The sequence below is a fragment of the Lissotriton vulgaris genome, chromosome 7, assembly GCF_964263255.1.
Source record: "Lissotriton vulgaris chromosome 7, aLisVul1.2, whole genome shotgun sequence".
In the NCBI taxonomy this organism is placed as follows: Eukaryota; Metazoa; Chordata; class Amphibia; order Caudata; family Salamandridae; genus Lissotriton; species Lissotriton vulgaris.
The window spans coordinates 1,671,494,047-1,671,519,657 of record NC_141695.1 but is presented as its reverse complement, the minus strand read 5'-3'; the positions used below and the strand labels follow the sequence as shown (position 1 = coordinate 1,671,519,657).

The window sequence follows — 25,611 nt, the reverse complement described above, 5'->3', positions numbered from 1 at the left end:
CCTCCGTTATCAATAATATTGGTAGGGTAGGGCGGTTTATGAACTTCCGTTGAGGCTGATCTCGTTTCTCTTTTATGACTAACGACTGTAGTCGATGAGAAGCTTGTGATACTGTGTTGTTTGGAGGGTATTGTTATGGCTCCCTGACTTGGTTCTCCATCCCTCTGGGAGATTTGAATGCCCATCTTGTCTGGCGAATGAATTAATCCCTCCTTTCCGCCCTGTGGCGTGATCAGCAATGAAGCGTTGGATTCCTGCGAGGTATTTGTTTTGAAAATCGGGAAAAGTTGGCTAGGTCTGTGTTTTGTTGCTTTTTGTACTTTAATCTGGCTTTCCTGGCTTTTTTCTTTTGTCTCTTGGTTGGTTTTTCCTCCCTGAAGGATTTTTGAGTGGGCTGTGTTGCTTCCAGGTCTAATGCTGACTTTTCTTGCCCCGCTTCCCTCAGGTTGTATTCTGTGACCATTTGCGGATTACTACTTATGAGCTCGTTTCTGCTCGTCGTGTTAACTGAAGGCGACATTCCCAATATAAAGTCAGTTTCTTTTTTAACCGGTTTGCGGGACTGTTTTACCTCCCCTAAGATGTCCGACAGGATGGCCGGCAAACTTGCTAACTTTTCGATTATAATTCCGCATCCACAGTTGCACTGTAGTTTGTTAAAGCAGGTGTTGGCATCTGATTTCCCCTGATTTATTACTAGTGACGAAATTGAGTCCAATTTTGAGTTTATGCCCGCAATGTGGCCCGCCACTAAAGTAATAAGGTCAATCTGCACCTCCATTTTGTTCGATTGGTAGTTCAGTACCTTAATGGCTTGATCTAAGGAGCTTATAATGTCCTGGTCCATGATGTAGATGGCTGATCTCCTTGGGTCTTGCTTAAATCTTTAAGATCTGCCTGATAGCCTGCTCTTAAGCACCTGACATTACCATGCATTAATATTTTGTCTGGTTGCCTTTTTATATAACCCTAAAACTCAATAAAATCACTGGAACACAAAAAGGGCAACATGGGTGGAATGGAAGTATCTTGAGGTTGAATTGCATTGCAGTTACCTATACCTGAGTACTAGTGACAACAGGAATGCCCAGTTTTGGCTGTTTGCTTGACTCATACTGCCACTGGCAACAAGGATGCCTTGTGGCCTTCACTGGTCTCTACAGGAAGTGCATAAGGGGTAGTAGAGGTCAAACTGATACTCCTTCCACACTCCTGACTCATCTGAAGGAGCAGCAACACAGACTCACCAGCCTGATCTGCTGTCTGATTTGATCTTCTTCTACAAATTTAAAAGAGCCCTATTTTCAAAATGTGATTTCCTTTAGTTTGCCCCATCTAAGAGATGAAGAAAATGCCTGAAATAGAAAAAGCTACTAACACTTGTTTTGTTGTATGGCACAGGGCAGAGGTTGGCACCATCTTTGCGCTCAGCTGGCTGATCACATGGTTTGGACACGTGCTGTCAGACTTCCGACATGTCTTGCGGTTATATGACTTCTTCCTGGCTTGCCATCCACTGATGCCCATTTACTTTGCAGCTGTGGTAAGTAGTTAATCTTTTGTTGCAAGAAACATAAAAGTTAGTGCAGGGAAGGAAAGGAGTTGGGAAGTATGTTCATGGGATGAGAAGCGACTCCCAGGCACATGGAATTGATGTGTAACCAGGCTTAACACCACATTCATGTCTTATATTGCCCTCAATTCTGTGTTGCAGGATTCCAGATTAAACTTCAAAAGCCCTATTGTTTAATGGATTTAAATATCTATTGTGCGGTCGCTAAAACACTTTAAAATTAGTTAATGAAATAGTACAATAAATGTACACAAATTTGAAGAGAATTGAAAGAGTAATATATAACTGAGAACCATGATAACTGGAAAGAAAGAAAATCATATGCTTATGACAAAAAATATGGAGCCGGCATTAAACTGCAAAATAAAGTAATCCGTGTTTCAAATCCTACAATCCTCCTTGTAGTGAAGAAGGGAGATGAATAACAACGACAATTTCAAATGCAGTAATAAGAGAAGTGAATGTTTCATTTTTCTGTACGGCAGTGTGCCTTGTAACAAACTATGAGCCATATTTTTCAAAAAGTAGTAAATCTGCGTCCCTGCCCACTATCATCGAGCTCACGCCAACTCTGCCAAAATCGATGGCAGCCTGTGAATCCTTAAGCCTTGCTGCTTGGCCACAGTCGGCTTTGCCATCTTTTTTTCTTTCTGCCCTGCTACCACCACTGCCTGTCCTGTTGCTTCTCTGTGAGGGGCTAGGGATGCGGAATTATTTAACCACAGGGGGCGTGACTGAACCCCACTGACCCTGTTGCGCGCCACCTGCTGAGCCACTATCTTTTTCAATCAAATTTAACAGACTAACGTGTTCACTTTTCAAATTCCATATTCAACTATACTAATTCACCACTAATCCTTTATGGGATTTCGGAGTGACGTGCTTCAACACCCCATCAGGGGTAACAAGAGCTATATGAATGCAAACCGTTCTTCCCCTTTTATCCCTTCGCTATCCTTCTCACTCCAAATATCTGACTAATATCCACCACTGAGATTACTTTCATATTTCACCATACTAATTCACTACTAATCCTTTATGGGCTTCCAGAGTAGCGTGCTTCAACACCCCATTAGGGGTAACAAGCGCTATATAAATACAAACCTTTTTTCCTCCTCAATCCTTCTGCTATCATTCCAAATCCAAATAACTGACTAACCTATCCACCACTTCAAATGTACTTGCATGTTTCACTATACTAATTCAACACTAATCCTCTATGGGTCCCGGAGTAGCCTGCTACTCGCCGAAAATGCGCTTTGACGCCTCGTCAGGTGTAGTAAGCGATATATAAATGCAATTACAATCCTATTCATTATTACTTGCATTAGCTGCCAATGCAGCCGTGAACCTGGTAGCCACCAATGTTTCACCTTGCATTTCAGCTACATTTATTGAACTCCCACCAGCAAATACAGTTTCATTAGCAGAATTGAGAAAATATGGCAGAAGGACAAGGAGGCACTCACAAAAAAACACCAAAAAAAAAGAAGAATAAACAAGACCATAACCAAGAAGTCATTTTCAAACCCAGCCATATTTAAGGGAACGGTATGACATCCTTAACATGGGAAACATTTTCACATATTTGAAGGCCGTTCTGCAAACATATTACTTAAGAGGAAATTGTATCTTTGCCCTCTCTGACAAAAGGTGATGATGAGGGTGAACCCTCACTGGTAACCTGATCAATAGGTTGTACCGCAAAACTAATGTTACACTGCTCAAGGGCTTTTAAACACTTAGGGAATAGAAGTGATCCACAAAGAATAGTCCATACTGCTCTATTCTGATGACCATGGCTTGTCCAACCAAACAAGGTGCCCAAAACGCCAACAACATATAATTTAGAAATAGGACGGGTGCCAGGCTTAAGTCTATTATAATTCATGAAAACATCAGTAACTTGCTTATCAAAATGTCCCTTTTTAGAGGTAAAAAGATGATTGACCGCAGAGACAACGGTGAAAGATAGGCCCCATGTGACACAAAGGCGTCCAATTGGTTGGCAACAACCCTAGCAAGCCCTGGGTAAGGTTTACTGTAGGACCTTGCAGATATTCCTGGAGCTGCAAACCTGTCCACAGGAGCAAAATCAAAGCAAATTAGTTCACCCTCCGGGGTATGAACGGGAACATTGCAGGCCTAGACCAAAACAAATTGAAATATCGAATGGCTATGGTTTTTCAGGCAGCATTTTTGTTGTTTTCAGGAGAAATAGGAACTTCATGAATCCACTAGCAATTGTTTTTGGTCCCTCCATTAGTCTGCTTTAAAGAATAAGTGAGGTATGCAATTGGGAGGCCTGGAAATGTGGATGTCGACAGACCTGTTCTGAGACACTTCACTTCAAAGATCAGTTGGTAGGGTGGTTGGGTGTGTAAAAGACTCACTAGAAGCAGAGTTCGAGCAACTAAGAAGGAACTTCAGTATCAGGGTCAAGTATATTATTGTAGTGTGCAGTTATTTTAACATTCATTCAGGGACCTACTATACATTTAAATTGGAGAGGGTGCATGGGGCATCCCAGAGGCTGATATTCTATGGGCCATATACAGCAGGAAGGGAGTGCAATTCTTGCTTTGATGTGTAGGAGCAACCTTCACTCATTGAATGGTCCAATACGATCCAGGTAGCTGCACTTACAGAAAGGTGCGGAGATGTGCCCATATGGACTATGTGTTTATTGATGTAGAGGCCTGACCTCTACCTGCAGCTCAAACCTAGGCCGGCGAGTGATCACAACCTGCTTGTATATAATGCAACTAATCCTCCAGTGATGCACTCATCCACCCATCATTGACCCCCAGATTTCCTCTGAATGTGACAAATGGCCCAAAAATGATCAGGTGAAAGCCAGAGAACTATACTCATCTAGTTCCAGCATGATTGCATTATACTGAGCGAGAACCTGGGGGGATTCTTGAGGGGAGCCTTCACAGGTGAGTATTACTTGTTTCAGTCCTTTAGGAAATAAAGAACAATTATTTACACTCATAACCATTCCGGGTTCTGCCCTAAACCCAGAAAAAAGGACAAGTTGTATTCGTTTCATGGAGAGTGCTAGACCAGGAAAGCACTTTTTGTACGGTAAACTGGTACTGGGCTTAAGGAAAAAAATATAAGAAACTGCCCGAGAAAAAAGAGATGTAGAAAAGAGTATGCAATGTTCTGATACTGACATCTAGGGATAGGAAACACAAAATATGTGCAGTGCAGGTACCAGGGGCTGGGTGGGCAGTCCAGAGAACCTCTGCATTAATGTTGAAGCTACAGAGTGGGTTGAGCATTTTACTGCCCTGTACTGCCATGGGGTCAACCCTGGCGTACGCCCGACCCATCTGAACATTGCCTGCGGGGGCCATATCCCAGTTACAATGTTAGACGAATGTCATTACCCACCGATCTTGAGGTAGCAGCAATGTGAAGTCAGAAACCAAACAAAACAGAAGAACCGGTCATGGGTTTGTGTGATCAGTTTAACAAGGAAACAAACATATGCGCCCCGCTGCTTGCCTCAGTCTTTAACGCCTTTCTATGCCGTTGGTACAGCTCAGATTCCTGGAGATCAGCAGTTAATATTATAACCAAGCAGTGGCGAAGTCAAAAGGTTCTGTTTTATGTTTTGAAAGAGCATCTTTAATTACTAATGAACTGGGATATTCCCAATCCTGTGAATTCATCTACCGATAACCTAGTTAAGGATCGCATCTGGGGGTCATTAGAACAGCGACATCAAAACACATTCCTTTTTAGGACAGCTGTATGTTGTTCATTTGGATAGCATGATTACAAACGAGGGGCAAATCTGGGTTATGCAGAGCAAACTAAAAGTAGGAATATGTCTCAATGCTCACCTTTGTTCGGCATGACTGTATTTTTGGAAAGCACTATTATATAAAAGGGATTTATTTCAAGGTTAGACCTGACAATTCACAGGCTGTTGATGCTCTGAATGGGCAATTTTCAGTTTTATTGATTGCTGCTAGAAATATTATGCTGAATTCATGTTTATTATTTTGTATCTTGACTCTCATTCGATACTTGATATTTTGGAGTTCTCCATAGTGGACCTGGAGAATAGAGCCTCCTGTGAAAATGCTTGTTTTTTCTGAGGGAAGAACATTTGTCTCTATGGCAAAAGCACCTCCAGGAAGCTTTGAGGTGATCTATCTACCCATTTTGGAGGAGGAGTTCCTGTTTCCCTTTGGCTGGAGAAAATCTTCAACCATGTACATGGTAGTAATGCATTAGAGAACAATTTGAGAATACCCGCAAACATACATGTTTGTGGGCGTTCCTGAACTGCAAGACAAACCATGCCATGGAAAGTTCTCCATATTTTCCTTTGCAGAATTAAATGGATTTATTCCCACCATGATTCCCTTCATGAATTCCAGGCTCCTCTAACAAAGGAAAAAATGTACAGCTCTATCCCATCCCTCTCCTTTCCATTGCCTCCATTCCATCCTCCCTTGGTTGCTATAGGACGTTGGCTCTTTGTGATATATCAATAAGTTGATATACTGTGTATAGAGTCCAGGGGTTCCCTTATGAGTGGAACATGGGCTTGCTATGCAGTCCCAGAGTGCTCTACTAGGGGATAGTGCAGTTGAGCATCCTTGGGCTTAACACAGAGGAGTGCAAGACGTTTCCAAAATACACACTATGATTAATAAATGACAACACGACTTAAGGAGATTCACACCAATTTATGAAAATACCAGGTACCTTTATATATGATTTGGCATCAGAGAAAAATCGTTCAGGTAAGTACGTTTTTAAATCTAAATGCTTTTCACTTTAAAAAGTGTACGCTATGCAATTTCTGAATGTTACCTTATGGAAGGAAGAACAAGTTCTGCACACAGGTACAGTACATTGACTTACAGGACCAATCTCTCGGAGTTAAGGTGAGAGGTGGGCAAGGTCCAAGGCAGCACCAATTGTACACCACCAGTGGCACGGTGCAGGGTTCAAATAAGCATTGAAAGCCCAATGCGTTTCAATGGGGACCAGTCACTGTAAAAAGAGGCTGCAGGCTCTGGCTAGGAAGCCAGTTGGGCTGTACCAGCAAGTGGTCTCAGCTCTGCAGATGCTTGGGGACACCTTTGGTCCTCTTCGCCAAGGTCCAGGGGCGATGGGTGTAGGGGTGTCCTTAGGCATCGGGTTTTTCCTTATTGCTGTACTTGCAGGCAACATCGGGGAGTCCAGGAGGGATGAAACCACAAAAGACTCTAGCCCTGGGGGGATAGGGGGCTAGGGAACCTTGTTGGTACTGGTGACCCACTTTAACTTTGATCGAAGGCGACGGGTGCAGTGGTGTCTTTTTGAGTTGGGCTTTGGCAGTTCTGGAGGCCTTAAAGTCTTCTCGTTTGGAGATTCTTTAGAACATGTCCTCTGTTAATGAGAGATTTTGAGTTTTTTTCAAAGTTTTATTTTATTGCCATTAGAGCCCAGTAGCACAGGGCTCTAATGGCAATAAGTCTTAGCAGCAAAGCTGACAATATGATGTATTTGGTTCAACATGTGAATAACGTAAAGGAGGACAGTCCAGACAAGCCATTCAGGCTTCGGCTCCAATTCTGCAGGAAAAAGGAACTCGTATGGCAGGCTGTGATTCCCCGTTGACGATTCTCATTAAGGGATGTTTTGAGTCTGTATTGGGACAAAAGTGACTACTTGCAACTGAATGAATGAATGAATAATCGACTTGTAGAGCGCAAACAATGCCCCAAAGGGATCAAGGCGCTGATGGGGGAAGCCGGGTCAGGGAAAGATTAGTGGGCAAAAAAGCCAGGTGTTTAATGATTTATGAAAGAGGGGATGTGACTCTAGACAAGAGATTGATATAGGTAGGGTGTTCCAGAGTCTGGATGTGGCCACAGAAAAGGCTGTTCCTCCCCACTTTGCCTTTCTGAACCTGGGTACTACCAGTTCTTGTTGGCAGAAGGCAGCTGCCTGACAGGGACATGGTGCTGGAACTGATGTTTTATGCCTTCTGGGCCAAGGTTAAAAAGTGCCTTATGAAGAATACATAGGGCCTTAAACAGAATTAGTTTTTCAACAGAAAGCCAATGCAATTTTCGAATGGTAGGGGAGATCGAACTAAATTTCTGAAGATCTCAAATCAGTCTTGCTGCAGCATCCAGGACAAGCTGCAACTTATGAATGGATCTCTTGTAAATGTCTAGATAAAGGGCATTGCAATGATGTAATCTGGGCAGGATCAGGGCAACTGCTGCATGTTTCTGCGATGGAAGAGCTGAAGAGGGAAAGATCTTCCTCAGGTCCTTGTAACTCAAAAACGGGATGATACCGTTCTGTTCACCTGAGGGTCGAAAGAAAGCTTGTTGTCAATTATGACCCCAAGATTCTTTGCTGAAGCAACAGGATGAGGGCATGATACAAGCATTTCTGGCCACCATCAGTGGGTCCATATATTTTGTTGGTGGTGGAAGACCAGAACTACGTTTTTGTCCCCATTAAGTCAGAGAAAGTTGTTTGCCATCCAGGAGGCAACAACGTGCCTGCAGCTGTTGAAATTAGCTGCTGAATCCTATAAGTTTTTTGTAATGGACACAATTATTTGTGTGTCGTCCGCTTAAGATAGGGCCTCCAACCCAAAGGCTCAAATCACGTTAGCTAGGGGAGAACCATCTATATTGAACAGGGTGGGATTTAAGGAAATGCCTTACGGGACTCCACAGAAAGTAGATATAGGATCCGAATAGAATTTGCCATCTTTACTTTCTGTAACCGGTCTGTAAGGAATGAAAGCAAGAGCTTTAAGGCAGAGTCTGACATCACGATTTCCTGAAGATGATCAGTCAGCCTTGTTGAGGAGATGTTGTCGAAGGCTGCTGATCGGTCCAGCAGTATCAGCAATGTAGTGTGACCAGCATCAACCTGGGTACAAATGTTGTTTACTGCAGCTGTTAATGCAGTCTCAGATATGTGGCCTGCCCTAGATCCGTTTTGGGAGGGGTCAAGCAAATGCTGTTGCTCAATGTAGGTGCTTAGCTGAGTATTTAGGTCCTTTTCCAAAATCTTGGTGGGAACAGGTAGCAAGAAAATGGGTCAATACATTTTGGGCTCGGATGGGTCCAAGTTGGGTTTCTTGAGACCTGACATCAAGGCTGTCATCTTTGATGGTCGGAAAGTAGACTTATAGGCTAATTCTCCTGCATTGTAGTCTTCAAGAACCACACAGGTAAAATTAACCTCATGAAGGGGTATGTGTCCATGAATGGAAAGATAAGAATTTACTCCAAATTATCTTTAATCCCTGTACTTCGGAACCAGTAATAGCAGTTAACTAATCTGACCCAGGACTTCAGAACATCCAAGCACTTCCACAAGTTTTCAACCACAAAGTGGATGAGCCCAAAGGAGACTTTCACTGCTTTAAGCTCCGAGAAGGAAGCCAAGTAGTCAGGCAAAAGTTAAGGGGCTGTACCTCTTTCTGTGTAGGGTAATCTACAAAAACATTTATATGAGCTCAAGAAAGATATGCTCGTAGAGAAAACCAAATCTTTTGATTTGGTCTCCACTATAGTCTTGGCCAAAAAGGATGTCCGCTTGCATCTGTTGATTTTCGTGCCCGAGAAGCTTTATTTTTTAATGGTAGCCATCCCTTACCTAGAATAATAGAACTACTTGTGCTCCTGGAGAGCGGCATGGTATTTTCCACCTTTGATCTCAGACAAGCCTTTCATCAGGTTGAACATGCAGAGAGGTCTGTCTCTCGCTGCCTTCCTCCCGCCGTTTACACTATTTCAATACTGTAGGATGCCATTAGGACAAGCACCACTAGCATCCATGGTTCAGGGTCTCATGTTTCACTTCTTCTAAGACATGAACAAAATAGTAAAATGCTTCAAAGGTGACATTTTCGTCTTCACCAAAAAATTAAGAACAGCCTCAAGTTATGTATGAAGTTTGCTCAAGGTTACTGATGAAAGGATGACTTTGTATCTGAAAAATGTAAGTTATTCAAACAGGATGTAGAGTACTTATGACACAAGGTTTAGTAGCAAAATCATTCCTGGTTAAGGATATCCAGAATGTGCCACCGTCCGCAGACCAAGATTTTCACAGTGTTGTGTGAATACTACTATACATTTATGGAAAGCTTTGCCACTCTCATGTTACCCTTTTGCAAACTTCTAAGAAAAGATCAGCAAATAGTACTGAAAGCTGTAAAGATTAAAATTGGTATTGTTCCAGTTTTTAAATAGTTTTATATAAAAGACTCCACAGGTAGGAAGTAATACCCTGTGCCTCCAGGACTTTTAGTTTGATGGTGCAGATGGTGCAATGATATGCTGTCACAGAGAGGGAACATTTGTCCTGTGTTTGGGCACCCAATCATTCCAATTTTTCATCTGGATAAAATAAGTTCAAGTTTCTCACTGACTGTAAACCTCTTGTCCACATTTTGTTTCCAGCTGGAGGCTTAAAGTCCACTCCATGGTTTGCTAGACTGAGCTCTAAACTACATGCATACTGTTTCAAAGATCATTAGGTCCCTTTCCTCTTGCCACATTGGATATGTGGGATGTCAGCCCTCAAGGGATTGTGTAGGAAAATAGTTGATCAGGTCAATGATTAGCATTATTTTAAGAAAGGATTTGATAGACTTTGGGTCTTTAGCAAGGGTAAAAGGGCTTTTATCATTGTTCATTTGGGAAGTGTTCCCAATCCCATTTCATTACAGTAGGCTTATTTCAATTAAATATTTGCACAAATAATGTGGATTCAGTAGATCTCCACAATGTTGCTTTGTCACTGAAGAAGAAAGTTATCGTTTTTTTTACCTACTCAACAATATGGTATATATACAAGAACCAATTGTAAGTTAGTTGTATTAAATACAGTTTATTCACAGAGTCCACTAAAACCAAGACTAAACAATTGATATGATGTACTCTAGCTTGTGTATGAGTGGTCATGTGAATAATATGGGAAAAAGTGTATCAAAATAAGAAGAAAAGACGTATAATGATAGTCTCCTGGATTTATTCGTATCGGAGTCCTGGTGAAAGTCTATGGCGCCTTATAGTCTGCGTCCTTTCGACCGCAGATCATTTGGAGGTTTTCAGAGTAGTGGAGAATCTGTAGTAGGAGGGGGGTACAGTGGACCTTCCTACAGTCCAGCGGCCCCCATACCGGTGTGGTCAGTGTAGTCCGACAAGCTATGGCTGCCATAACACCATTCACTGATCTCAGTCTCCTGTTCCACCACACATCAAATGCACATATAACATATCACTGCACACCACCCACTGTGGGGAGTGCTTGGACCTCAATTATAGAGGACCAATTGTATTTTACTTGAGAAAGGTGGTGAATCCTAAACCAAACCTGAGTCTGTTTTAGAAGCCTGTGCATGCTGACTACATTCTTCTGCCACCATCTGTCAGACTTCCCTTATCTGGTATGAGGGGACAGTAGCCACTCTAGGCTTCGGGTGGCGGTACCCCCTCTGGATGCACTCTAACCACTAAAGCCTCACTGTACTGTCAAACGACATGGCAAAGGCATAGATCACCTCTGGAGGACTGACCGGTTGTCCAGTCAAGGGGTGGACAGTATAAAGTGAAAGCCTCTGCTCCTGAGAGAGCCTACAGTATAAAATTACAGCAGATCAACTCTATTAATATTATAGTTATGTTTTCTTGTCTCAAATTCTAATAGAGAAGGTGGGGCAAAGGGTGCCTCGGACTCCAAGCATTCCTTTTTTTTAAGATTGGTGATTAAATAGCGTACATAATGTAGGCTGATCTCAATCTTGAAATGACTGACATATTGGACTGAACTGAAAGAGAACTTTCGGTGATAAATATTTATTCCGTTTTTAAGGGCACCACTTCCTTCTTAAAGGTCGGACTTTAAAATTGTTTGTGCAGATTTTCTTGATTTATTTGTTTGATGCTGAAATTAATTTCTGATTTATGAAATTGTTCTGGCCTATATGTCTTCTGTTTAAAGTGTTTAAACAAATAGTATGGATTTCATAAAGCAATTCCGCAGCCTCTTTTAAATATTGTAAGTCCACTGTGGCCTTCATTGGTGCCGGCCCTGTTTTCCATCTTGTTCATTTATGTGGTACACGGCTTAAAGGTTTGATTGTGAAATGCTTGGGCCTGACTTTTTTTTCATGACCAGTTGTATAAATATTTGGTTTAGAAATGCTTCTTTGTGGTGTAGTGTGCCTTGTCTGTGGCTCGTATTATTCACAGTGTCCCTAAATGGTCTATGGCCTACATTAATAATGCATGGTGCTGGCAAACTTGTTCTTTATGCAGGGCACACCTTTTCGTGACAACCTAGTGACAGTTTGGACTAAAAAGTATTGTCCATGGTGTATTAACTTTCTTTGTATTATATATAACCGTTTTAGTTTAAGATGCATGAACCTGGAGCAATGATATTCCGGTCTATGGCCCACATCAATACCTGCTTGATTAATAGTTGCTTGTTCCTGGTGTAGAATAACTTTCTTTGGCCTACGCTTTTGAAGTCTGTTATAAGATGTTGATTTCTGATGTAGTCTGCCTTTCTTAGTGGGTTTCTTTATGAAGAGTCCCCTGTCAGCAGCCTGATATAGAGCACTTGGTTTTGAGTTTGATCATGGTGCTGTTCACCTGTTCTGTGGCTTAAGATGTCATGTTTTGGAGCTGAATGCTGCTCTTTTGTTGGAGTTCTGCACTAAGTTGTTTGCTCCTTTGGTTACCACAGATTGTCCTGTACCGGGAGGAGGAAGTTCTGGAAAGTGAATGTGACATGGCTTCAGTCCACCACCTTCTGTCGCAGATTCCACAGGACCTGCCCTACGAGACCCTCATCAGCCGAGCAGGAGACCTTTTTGTCCAGTTTCCACCATCAGAACTTGCAAGAGAGGCAGCCCAACAGCAACAGGCAGAGAGGTGAGTTTTTTAGGTCTCGCTGAATCAATGCGTAAGCATTGTTCGGCGAGATTATAGTAGGCTTCCGAAAAGTCTCCCCAAACTGCGGATTTAGTACAGTTCATGTGAGCCAGGCGCGCACACATCAAACACCATCGTCCCCAGCATCAGACTTCAAAGGAATGTGCTCCCCCGCCCCCCTCTTCAGACTTCAAAGAAATGCGCTCCCCCGCCCCCGCTTCAGACTTCAAAGGAATTCGCTCCTTCGCCACAGCAGTGCAGAGAGCTTGTTTCTTTATTGCTCTCACTTGAGGCCTTGTTCTGGCAAGTTTAAAATACCATTAAGAAAATAAAATCCATTTACTCCATTTGCGTCCCGTCCATGTTAAACACACAATTTTATTTTTCTAATTAAACGTTCTCCGCAGCCATATGCAAATCTGTATTGGTCCTGCTTCAGTATGAACAGCATAACATGAATTGTCAGGCCATGCCCACCCTGAGCTAGAAAACACCCATGGAAGGCTGATTTCCCCTCACTGGGCCGCCTTTAGGCCTCACCCACCCTCTCACCCTCATACACCTTCTCACCCTCACACACCCTTTCACCCTCACTCACCCTTACCCACCCTCTCACCCTCACCCACCCTCTCACCCACCCTCTCACCCACCCTCACACACCCTCTCACCCACCCTCACCCTCACAACCCCTCACACGCCCTCACCCTCACACACCCTCACACACTCACACCCCCTCACCCCCCTCACCCTCACACCCCCTCACACCCTCTCACCCTCACACACCCTAACTCACCCTCATACCCCCTCACTCACCCTCACCCTCCCTCGCCCTCACAACCCTCTCACCCTCACACACCCTCACCCTTACACCCCCTCACCCTTATACCCCCTCACCCTTACACCCCCTCACCCTTACACCCCCTCACCCTCACACACCCTCACCCTCACACATCCTCACCCTCACACACCCTCACTCACCCTCACCCACCCTCACACACCCTCACCAGCATAGCATAACAAAACATAGCACAGCATAACAAGACAACGGCATAGCATAACAAAACATAGCATAACAAAACCGCAAAACACAACAAAACTTAGCATAGCATAACACAACTCAACATAGCATAGCATAACACAACTCAACATAGCATAACAAAACAAAGCTTAGCAAAACATAGCATAGCAAAACATAGCATAGCAAAGCATAGCATAATAAAACACAACAAAACATAACAAAACATAGCATAGCATAACAAAGCATAGCAAAACAAAACACAACAAAACATAGCATAGCACAACAAAACATAGCATAGCACAACAAAACACAACAAAACATAGCATAGCATAACAAAGCACAACAAAACATAGCATAACAAAACATAGGATAGCAAAACAAAACATAGGATAGCATAACAAAACATAACATAGCATAACATAACACAACAACACATAGCATAACAAAACATAGCAAAACACAACAAAACATAACATAGCACAACAAAACATATAATAGCATAGCAAAACATAGCATACCAAACACAAAAAAACAATAGTAGCATAGCATAACAAAACATAGCATAGTAAAACAAAGGATAGCATAATAAGACAAAACATAGCATAACAAAGCATAGCAAAACATAGCATAGCGTAACAAAACATAGCATAGCATAACAAATCAAAGCATAGGATAGCAAAACATAGCATAGCGTAACAAAACTAAACATAGGATAGCAAAACAAAACATATCATAGCATACAGCATCATTCAGCACCACCACAGCATCACTCAGGGGCACCACAACATCACTATGCGCTACCACAGCATCACTGAACGCCACAGCATCACTCAGGGGCACCACAACATCACTCAGAGCCACCACAGCATCAATCTGTGCAACCATTCAACAACACCTGGTTCAAATATGTTCTCTCAATGATTCAAGCTTTATTACAAATGTAACAAAAAGATGTTAATATTTTACTTCTGTTCTTGGATTTTCGTCACAATAAAATACATTGAACATAAACTTGACACAAGTTATTTACTATAGTTTAAGCTATTGCAATTATAAATTACAATAACTTTTATTTAAGTAATAATTATTTTAAAAAAATTAAAAGCCATTGTTATTTGTAATATCAATACATGTAAGTCACATAAATACAACCCATATTGCATTACAAATGCTATTTGTCACATTTGCGAAAGTTAAAACTATTGGCATTGTAAATGACAAAGCTATTAATATCGTTATTTTCAAAAACAAAACATAAATAAAAAATGTCATTTACAATACCAATAGCTCAAACTTTCCTAATGCGAGACCTATTGCATTGCAAATGCTTGTTTGTTTTGTTATGCAGCTGTGTTGGAAATAATAGACACACTGAATCAAAAACAAAGGGACGGATGGCGCAGGGTGAAGGTGGAAACGGCTTTAGTCCCCAATCATAATTCCCCCCTTTCTCATTCTTCATTCTCACCACGAACTTGCCTCCTTTGAAGCTTTTTGTTTTCTCTCAGAAAAGGCACAGGTGATGGCTGGGGGCAGGTAGAGTGAATGCTTTTCTGGAATTTCTGTTGAATTCTTTTGATTGTTTTTGTTATTTTCATTTGCACAAAACCTCCTGTCGATGCTGGGTAGTTTTTTAATGCAGACCGAGTATTGTTCGTAAGGGCTACATCTCACCTTTTTTCAGCGTTTTCAAGTAGGACATATGGCAATGCTCTTATTTTTTTTACCTTTTTGTGTGTTTGTCATGTGTTCGGTGTTCAAGCATACTATGTATGGGGGAAAAATTCTATTAAAGATGTCAGGGGCCGTATTACACAAGGTGCCCCGGGGGCGCAGTGGGCGTTTGCGCCCACTTTGCGCGACACCCAGGCTGTATTACAGGAGGGGCTGCAGACGCTTGTGCAGGCCCTTCTGTATTACCGATAGCGCTAGTGGACAGGGGGCATTCCCTCATTTGCATGGGTGCGTGCCCCATGCAAATGAGGGAATCCCTTTGCCTCTGCACTGTGACATATTGCAGATGCGTGCGCAGGAGGCGCACTGACAGTGCTTCACCTGAGAGCAGCCCTCTGGCGGAGGGAAAGGGGGTCCCATAGACCCACGGACATGCCCTTGCTGCTCCCTACTGCAGGGGGCGCCTACACTGTGAAAACACAGAGCGGCTTTAAAGCAGCCGCTCCTTTTTTCACCTGAATGCGCTTCCCTGGGGGCAGCGCGCGTTTGCGGTTGCCCTGGGGGCAGCGCATTCACCATAATGTGGTGCATTTTGCTGGATTGTGCCCCATGCATAATATGGCCCCAGATGTTTCCTTCTACAACTGGCATGGCAATATTCAGTGGCAGTGTGGTCCATTCATGCCAGGCAATCAGACATTAGGTTTCTGGCTTTTATATCGGAGCAGTGTCACGCAGGTTTACAGGCCGCCTAAGTGTAACTTATCGCAGCAGGCAGGCAGTGTCATATCCACTCTGTCCCAGGCAAATCTATTTTAAACTCAGACTAAACAAGTATTGTTGGTATCTCTGTAGTTGAGCATCTCAAATCTTCAGTTTTCAGCATCAGTACCTCAAAACAGACATTCTCTCCATTGATACTGACAAGACGGGATTTATTCTGGTGCCTTCTTTAGTTAAATGGTAAATTCTCAGGGTATCGACACAAGAAGCCCAGGAATCTGTACCTAGCTCTGATATGCTTCACCCAAGTTCTTTTCTATGTACATTACACTGGCGTGGCCAGTGGACCATTGACCACTCTGGACTGTTCACTCGTGTGTTACTGATGTGCTACTCCTATTCTACTGGCCCTGATGCTCCACTGCACAAAGCCACTTTCCACATGTCCTGCGATGATCAAGAGGATCCTCACTCAACGACTGAGGGGTGTTGTTAAGAGATCAATAATTAATAGGGTTTCTGTTTTTCAGTTAAAACCGGTAATAAACCCTTTGAAACGAATGCTTAATTTTCTGTGGAAACTGGGTGACATTGAAGTTTGCTGCACTTATGTCGCTTGGGCACCATGTGTGGTATATCTGCAACCCCTATCTCCAAGCACTGTTATATGGTGGATGCTCTCTCTATGCCAAACTCACGGGCTGTGTGCATATGTCCTAGTGACCATCCCAAATGTCCCTGTGCCCTCGGGTCCTACTTCCAACTTATTGTCCATGTCATTTTTGGTAATATGGATCTCATCTAGAATCAGCTTGATGTTCTGTACACACTGCTGTACTGCATTTGCTGGCAACATATTTAACTGTACTTGTCTTTCTGCACAAGATGGAAAAAACACCAAAACATTGCATGGAAATAAAATTGCTTCACAGAATACAAAGATGAGTAGATGATTCAACCCTCATATATGCCTGGCTTGAGCACAACAGTCCAGGGTGAAACCTGTCTTGGGTTGCTTGTGTTTCGGTTCAGGGAGGACCTGGCCTGGCAGTTCAGGGGGTGTTTTTCCTTTTGGAGCAGAGTCAAGACTGATTTGCATATTATGGCTGGGCCCAAACTGAGGTGGAATATTGTACAAAATAACGATGGCCTGGGATGAGGCGCGAGTTGGGTATCAGTGGCTGAGATTCAAGCAGTCCGCACATCACTTATTTTGTACTCTTTTGTTCTAGGACTCTTTGTCACCTTTTGATACCTTTGGATAATGACCTTTTGTTATGCCATCTAACTGCCGTGTTGAGGATCTGCGAGTCATCCCTACCTTTGTTTAAATATTTCGTACATGCGCTGGCTCACCGAATTCTGGCAGGCACATTTTGCCTCCCAAATCAACTCATTGATGATTCCAGACAGGCTGCCACAATTTGACCTTTGCTACTTAATATTATCAATTTCCATCCACTGGGCAGTTATCGCATACTTATTCATTCATAGGCTAATGATATTGCTGGCTTTTTTTCTTGTCAGCAAACAGATGTATGTAATTTTTGTTTTTCACATCACCATTACCATGTACTCCAACAGAAATCATTGATGTTAGTTACCTAAGGCCACTGAAATTGAGCAGTTTTTAGCCACAGACAAGACCTTATATTTATCCATGTGCAACGTAATTCATATCATTTTTACTTAATTGTCTGGTTCCCGCCCCATGTACTTTCTACGTAAAATGAAACCAAATACAAAAATGCAGCATGCACGCAATAAAGGCCCTTACTATATAAGTGTCCTCCCCATCTTTTACCTCTTGAATTCTGTAGTCAGACTTTAAAGATGCAAGAATCTCTCACCTGATGCTGTTAATATCTATAATGCAGACCCCGACGGATGACTTAAACAATAGAAGTGAATATATTTGATGTAGATTGTATAAAAACACAATCCTGTCTCAGCGAACATTGAAAATATTGGGTAGATATAGCTACTTTGTTTTAATCATGCTTTATTGCATCTATAATTCACTCTCACTAAGACCAATTTATATTTACATCCGAGCGTCCTAAAAGTAGCAGGTGGTTCAAGAGTGTGTCAGCGTTTTTAAAAGGCAAATACTTTCCATAGAACCTATCCGGATTTATAAGATCCTCAGACGTTTCACAGCCCTGCAAGGCCTTTAGGTTTAGAGAATAATGCGTCCAGCAGTCCTATGATGAGAGTAGTAGTTGGTGGAACTCGTGGAGCTTCACTCTGCTGAATTCCGTTGTGTTGCACGAACACTCTGAGATTCCACAGAGTTCCGCAAGTGGGTGGAAACCGCACCGTGCACTGATTTGTAGCGCCAGGCTTGGTCTCTGCGCTTCAAAATTGGCCGAGCTGCACCATGCGGCACGCCAGGGTGGGCTGCTTCTTTGCTGCCGCGCTAATCGATTTTGTACTATAGTGGCAGCTTTCTCCGTGTGAACGGTTGTGAGCGGTCCACGTTGAGAAAATCTTGCCAGATGTCATCCTAGCGCCCGGAAATCGTGCTAGGGGACGCCAATTTTAGCTCGCCAACTTACTGTTGGCGAACCGCGCTTGTGAAATATCTGTCACTCAGCGGTTCGTGGCGTTTTGGCAGAATTCTGTGTTACAATCGTAACACAGAGTGTGCATAACTCCACTGGTGGAGCATAATTTACTGCCCACCCGTACATGTGAGCACAAAAACTCCCAGCTGTACTGCAGGAGAGTGGTACTAAAATACAGCTGCCTTGCATAAAGCCAGAGAGGTTATCCACAGTATTTTTAGTTAATTTATAACAAAAAAACACACTATTTTCCAAATAATTTGATCAATTATGAATCAATTCCTTGGAGTGATTAAATGCAATTAGGTAGGCAACAAAAGTTCATGCCGAAAAAATTCAATCAACCCTGGTATATAGCTCGGCCCTGCATTGCTGCATAGAACAGTTATACAGGATACCGTGGAAATTCTATCCAATGGTTTAGAATTGTAACTAGTGTCCATTTTCTCCCACTTGATTACTTTTTAGAACAGTTCTTAGCCACAGAAGAAAAGAGATGGGCGTCTGTGAAATAACTGTAGCTGTTCCGTGATGTAGCACGCATACCTGCCTGATGTAAATTAGTAGCAGTACCGCGAGAAGGCTGAAGAACGCAATCTGGGTTTATCCGTTCTACAGAGGGCCAGTCTCTGAGCACATTTCTAAGCAATATAGTGCTTTACAAAGTTAATAAGGACAACAATGCACGTCCATTCTCCTCTTATTTATCTTTGTACGCTTTTCTTTATTTTTTTATTTTTTTGTTATTTACACATGGGCAAATTGAATGTTCTTGTTTTATGATATTTTTTCACAAAATAAAATGGCATCTTAGGCAGCTCACAGAAAGTAGAACCTGTGTAGCCCGGATTTGTGCTATCCACTGCCTGATCATGAAAAAGTCATGCAATTTCTTTCATTTGTTGAAAGTAAAGACTCTCAGATGGGTGAATTAAAGCACCTACCACACAGCACCCACTACAATGTTGTACTAGGTTCCTAAACTTTTGGTTTTTGCAAAAGTCTGTCGTATGAATCTGTAGACTTAGTACAGGTCATTTGTCTAATTCTGTCCATGGGTATTTATCTCTGTGCTGCAAGGAATGGGGAAGCTCCCATATGCATGAGTTAAACAAAAGCATCCAGCTATGCACGCGAGGCAGAAGAACTGTCTTCTGCAAAAGTGGGGGTGAGCAGCCGACTGTAATATTTTCTGCATAAGTGGGGTGAGCTGCCTGCTGTAATGGTATGACGTCCTTGAATATTGCGTTTATTACTGTAAAGTTCTTCAGGAATTGGGAAGGGCGCTGCTGCTACAGGCCTGGAAGGGGGGCCTGGGTCTGCCTACTGGTGGGGGAGGGGGGATAGACACCCTATGCCTCCAGTAGGAGTCCTTAAGTTTTAAATGGCAGAAAGTGTGTGGTGGCGCTGCCTTCTATAAGAATAGTCGTAGGGACCTGCGGCTGACTACCGTACTACGGGGTCAGGGCTGGCTGATTAAAGTGAAGGGCAGGGAAACAGATTAGGCTGCCTACTATGATAGGTTGAGAATGGTTCTCCTTTTTCTGGTATGTGGAAGGTTTTGCCTGTTTGGTTTAGGGTTGAGACTGCCTGGGGTGAATATGGGGCACCACTATCTGCCACGAAGATTGTGCCATTCATTGAGAAATGGATGTGTCCTGTACACAGGAGCTTCCCATTGGATGGAGGGTGGAGTTCACATTCTGTGAAGGTAGGGGTGGGGGTCATTTGTGTTTGGGGAGGACATATGAGCTAATGTGGGAGAGGGAAGTCATGTTTGGAGAAATGTCATAATTCCTAATGTGTGGAAGGGTAGCCGTTGATCTAAGGAAGGTAGTCGTGTTCGGGTGGGGCATACTTTGTGTTGTGAGGGATGGAAGTCATTACTGTTTGGTGGTGGGGGCATACTTTGTGAGGGAGGGAAGCCATTAGTGTTTGGTGGTGGGGGGGTATTTTGTGATGTGGGTGAGGGTAGTCATTTGTTGGAGGAATGGACATACTTATTGTTGATCTGTGGAAGGTAGTCTGGGGAGGGGTATTCTTTGTGATAGTGCGGGTACTTTATGTGGCAGGATTATGTTTTCATACAATCTACATCGATTATCTTCACTTTTATTGTTTATTTAATCTTTTGGGGTCTGCATTATGGATATTAACAGCATCAGGTGAGAGATACTTGCATCTCTAAAGTCGGAATACAGAAATCAACAGATAAAAGATGTTGTCTTTTGTGTTTCGGGGTTGGTGCATACTTGCTGATACGGGGAAAGGTAGCAATTGCTGAGATCAAGAAGGCTGTCATTTGTTTTTGGAGAAGACATACTTGCTGATGTGGTGATGTGGGGGATCGTAGTAATGTTTTAATGTTTGGTTGATGGGTATATATTCTCATGAGGGAGGGTAGTTATTTCTGTTTGGCAGAGTGGCTTGTTTGCAAATGTGTGCCAATTCTGCGTAATGAGGAACTTTTGATGTGCCAGGGTTGGGGGGTGGCTGAGTATTTAGTTTGACCCATCTCCTTCTAACATTCCTGTTCCTCCTTGATATTTTCTCCTCCCCTCCCTGCAGGACAGCGGCTTCCACCTTTAAAGACTTTGAACTGGCTTCAGTCCAGCAACACCCAGACACTGTTCTGCGTAGGCGTTTCAAAGAACTGCTTCCAACAGACAACCATGCCAAGACTGTCATGACCAAACCGAAGAGCGCCCGCTTGGTGAAGCTGGCAGTGATGGGCCTCACAGTAGCACTAGGGGCAGCTGCCCTTGCTGTAATGAAGACTGCTTTGGGCTGGGCTCCTAAGTTTGAACTTCAGCTGTTCCCATGAGGAAATGTACTTTCACTTTGTATTAACCCACAGTGACCTAGGACAAAGCTCTGGTGTCATTTTTATCTTTGAAACCTGTGTGATGGAGTCCTGCTGACAGCTATCGCCTTGAAACTATGCACAATGACCGGATCTTATAGGGCACAGGAGTTTTCTAACCTCTTATACTTGAAGGTGCCCAATTATGCATTGAGAGCTATGGGCCAGGTGGTCTTAAGTATTTCAACAAAAGTGTGACTTCTCCCCAGACACTCCACATTTGTGTTAGCTCCTCATCAGTAGAGGGGCTGCAGTACACAATTCACAATGTGACCTTTTACAATGTGCCACCTCGTTTCTTCTGCCACTTTATAACTCAGTATTCCAGCGCCTTCACCTGCTGATTTTTGCACCTTAAACTAAAAGCTTTACATGTTCAGAGGAAGCGGAATTCTTTCCACATTTCAGAAGCGGTACACTAAACAAAGCCACACTGCCATGTCTACAAGGCTCTTCCTGTGCTTCCATCCCAGCCCTTGCTCCTTCCCTGCCCAATCTCTTCACCTCCCCCACCAAATCTCTCCTCCTTCCTTTTGTATAAATGTAAATAACTTCTTGCACAGAGCCCAAGGATGGAATCAATAAAAGGCCTGGTGATCTTGCCGGGGACGTGTTGTCTTCGTTGGTTTCTAGCCCAGTCCACATAACTGAGGCTCACATTATCCTATTGAGAAATCTGCTTCATCTTTGCTCCCTGATGTGTGTTTCTTAAATGTTCACCTGAATTGAGTGCATGCCTGCTAGAATTGTTTCATTCTCTAAAGGCTCTTGTTGGATTTACAATTATGCATTTTTGCTTAAAAAACACAACTTTTGTGAATTTGAACATTTGAAATTGGAGGGCAAACAGTAGTGTTGTAGAATTTAAACGTTTTGCCACAAAGTAGTGTTAGACCACACATATCCATTTGTTGTTGTGATTCTGAACTAAATTCAGAGTTCTTGGTCACAGCACCTTCACTGATATTCATGTAAACTGTACAGTACTGACTGTTTGCCGCATACTTAAAACATTTTTAAGATAAATACGTGCTTCCCTGAAGGCAACGTTTTTTGTATGGGCATCCAAGTAAACCTTTAAAAGTATGATCCTCTGAAGTCAATACTTCTATTAAAATGGAATATCATATATGGAGAGGTAGTACAGCTGTACAGATAGAAAAACTGTACTACACTTTTACGCCACTCCGGCTTATTTTCCATTTCCAGAGGACACTACATTGGCAATTGAAGGCCAGTCATTTTTCTGCACTATAAGCTGGAATCACTGAACATTTTGGTTAAAGCCTGTTCAGTTTAAATTCCACATCATTTGACATCTTTGATTGTAGGCCTTGTATTTTTTTTTTTATAGGTCTTCAGTTTGTTTGAAATTTGAGAGGTCCACATTGGTATTCATCTTGTGCCTCATTGGCAAATGTTCCGTTTGGACGTAGAAAGGCACAAGGAGTTTGGCTCAGAGGTAGGAAACATCCCAGAAGAATCTCCTCCTGCTCTGCTACTTTTAGTAGGGTTCCTACTACTTTCTCCACAATACTGTTTGAGACTATATTTCACTCTCTAGGAAATGTCAAAGAAGAGGAGAACACAGATTGCCATGTTTCTGCTGTTGCAGATACACTTCAAAGGGTATGACATCCAAGCCATCACCACTACAACCTTCAACAAAAAAAAAAACTCCCATTTGTTTAACATTGAAACACTATATGTTGTGGTCTTCACTGTCGGAGAAAACTCCCTTCCTTGATCACTCTTAAGAGCAAGTTCCGAGGGGACAGGATATATCTATACCTACTTCGCAGAGTATGCCACCCGAGAGTAAGATAACTGTCACTCATGAAATGCCTAGAAAAAAGAGGTGCAGTCAAGTCCGACTAACACCAATAGAACAGACACTGTACCGAGAACATGACAAACTCCTGGAAAGTAGGCAGTATAGTGGACATTATGAATGTCTTACTCTTCTACTTCTAAGAGGAGAAAACAGTCCAGAATATCCTCAGTGGCTGATATAATCTTTCATATGGCACTGCCAAGAGAAGTGATGAAAGAAAACATTATGTTCATTGTCCCTGTAACCGAATCCTCGTTCATACTTCAGATCTGTAAATATAGAGGTCCTGCAAGGCCTCTAATGCATTCGGTCCTCTGTTTGATTGAGCCAAGAATGGATCCAAGACTAATTGACTCTCACTGGTCAGCAAAGTATAAACAAAAGATCAATGGCACGTCAGACTCTGTTCTAAAGGTGGGAAGTTCTACTGTTTCCCTCAGAAAGACATAATTTATCCCTGTGTGAGGAAATGCTGAAATTCTCAGATTTAACATGCAGGGCGTGGAGGTCTTGTTAGGTGACCACATCAGACGGCTCCCTTAAATAAGTGAGTAATCTGGCCTAACGGAAGGAAGGGGTCTGGTTGACGCAATCTCTAGTGGCCGCACCATGTCAATATTTGAATTTTTCTATTTGTAGTGTGTCACTATAAGGTCCACCCGCCTCCACTGCATCCTATTGAGCAAAAAAGAGCCCCTTATAAATGTATCAACTGGTTTCATTATATATGTCACCAATTTTTATGTCTAAGCACAATCTTTCTTGTTATCCTTTCACTACCACTATATGAACTGACTGGTACTTAAAAAGGAGTCTAATTGCTAATATGACCATCAGTCCCAGATGGTAACGATTTGTACATCTACGTTCACTAGCTTTTCAAAATAGGCACCGTTGGGTCTTTTTAATAATACGAAAACAAACCATTTAACAACTGGTCTTTCCGATAAACAGAAACGATGAGGTGCACAAAGGGTGGCATGCACACCTGGTCTCGACATATGATATCAAGGGATACTCGGTGATCCTGGTGCTGTTGGATTTATCTGCAGCGTTCGATACTATATCCCACAACATCTTGCTCGGGCGCCTTGCAGAGATTGGGCTTGAGAGTATGGCACTGGCCTGGTTGAGGAGTTTCCTATCTGATCGCACTCAATGTGTCAACATGGGAGTATTCCGATCAGCGGAGGTAGAGATTACAAAGGGGGTGCCACAGGGCTCATGTTTAAGCCCTACCCTTTTTAACATCTATGTGGCCCCCCTGGCTAGGATTATGAGAGCTTTCGGCTTCATTCCAGTGTCATACGCTGATGACACTCAGCTCCTCTTCCCATTTAAATCTTACTTCTGAGGTTAAGAAATCAGTCTTCGAAGGCATGAAGGCGGTCTCCCAGTGGATGACCTCAAACTTCCTACAATGTAATGTTGGTAAGACGGAGGTTATGCTCTTTGGGGATGCCAAAATGCTATGGACACCTGATTGGTGGCCGTCCGATTTAGGCCCGGTTCCCGAACCCAAACAGGTGGTGAAGAACTTGGGGGTACGATTGGACCAGGAGTTATCTTTAAAGCAGCACGGAAACAACATAGTGGGACATGTTTTCATGTTATAGGACTCCTCCGTAGAGTGTTTACCTTACTCCCAGATACCACGAGAAAAACGTTGGTGCAGGCCCTGGTGCTTAGTCGTCTCGACTATTGCAACAGGCTATTGGCATCGGCCAACGATGGAGTACTTGGTAAGCTTCAAGTGGTACAGAACACCGCTGCGAGGCTGGTCCTAAATGCCCCTCCTAGACCCCCCTCTAAACCCCTCTTAGAAAAATTACACTGGCTTTGTGTTCGCCAAAGGGTAAAGTTTTTTGTAAACAAATGTTATTGTTGTCCACATTCGAAAAAAAATATGCAAGGCACAAACCGCCAACATGCCCACGCAGGGGCCCATAAGACAAGGAGCATTGCATTCAAAGCGTAGCCAGGTGAAGGGGCAACCATTAACCACGACTCAGGGCTCCCTTGGATCATGCACAGTAAGTCTATAACGGTCATCGCTCGGGTTGCCAGGGTCGAGTCTCAGCAAAGTCCAGACGGGAGAGTCCCCCAGCGCCATGGCACATCACAATACCCCTGCGTAGACCAGGCCCGCCCAACCATACCGCTCCAGCCGTATCAGTGAGAGCCTTAGTCCTGCTCATGTTCCCAGAGCGCCCAGACCGCTAAAGGTGGACATTTTAACCCCAACTCATGAACCCCAGAACCCTCAACTACCCTCCCCCCCTTCCCCCCAACTCCCTCTCCCACCCCCCCAGTGGTGAAAGTGCCCTAAAGAATAGCATCCTCCCTCGAGGCCTGTGTAGTATATCTAAAACTGGAACAGGTGTAAGGCCCTGATCGTAGAGGGGCATACCGCAGATGGGAGGCCCTT

At 43.1% G+C, this 25,611-nt stretch overlaps 1 protein-coding gene across 2 annotated transcripts in view; it reads left to right on the top strand.

The window, feature by feature from the left end:
• TBC1D20 (TBC1 domain family member 20) overlaps positions 1-21,952 on the top strand; it is an 81,150-nt gene extending 59,198 nt beyond the window's left edge. For both annotated transcript variants that reach the window (XM_086932721.1, XM_086932720.1), the window contains 3 exons: positions 1,402-1,543; positions 12,317-12,504; positions 21,055-21,952. In XM_086932721.1, coding sequence (XP_086788847.1) covers positions 1,402-1,543; positions 12,317-12,504; positions 21,055-21,310 — 586 coding nt within the window. In that variant the 3' untranslated portion in view covers positions 21,311-21,952. The remainder of the gene's footprint in view (positions 1-1,401; positions 1,544-12,316; positions 12,505-21,054) is intronic.
• The last annotated feature ends 3,659 nt before the right edge of the window (positions 21,953-25,611 follow it).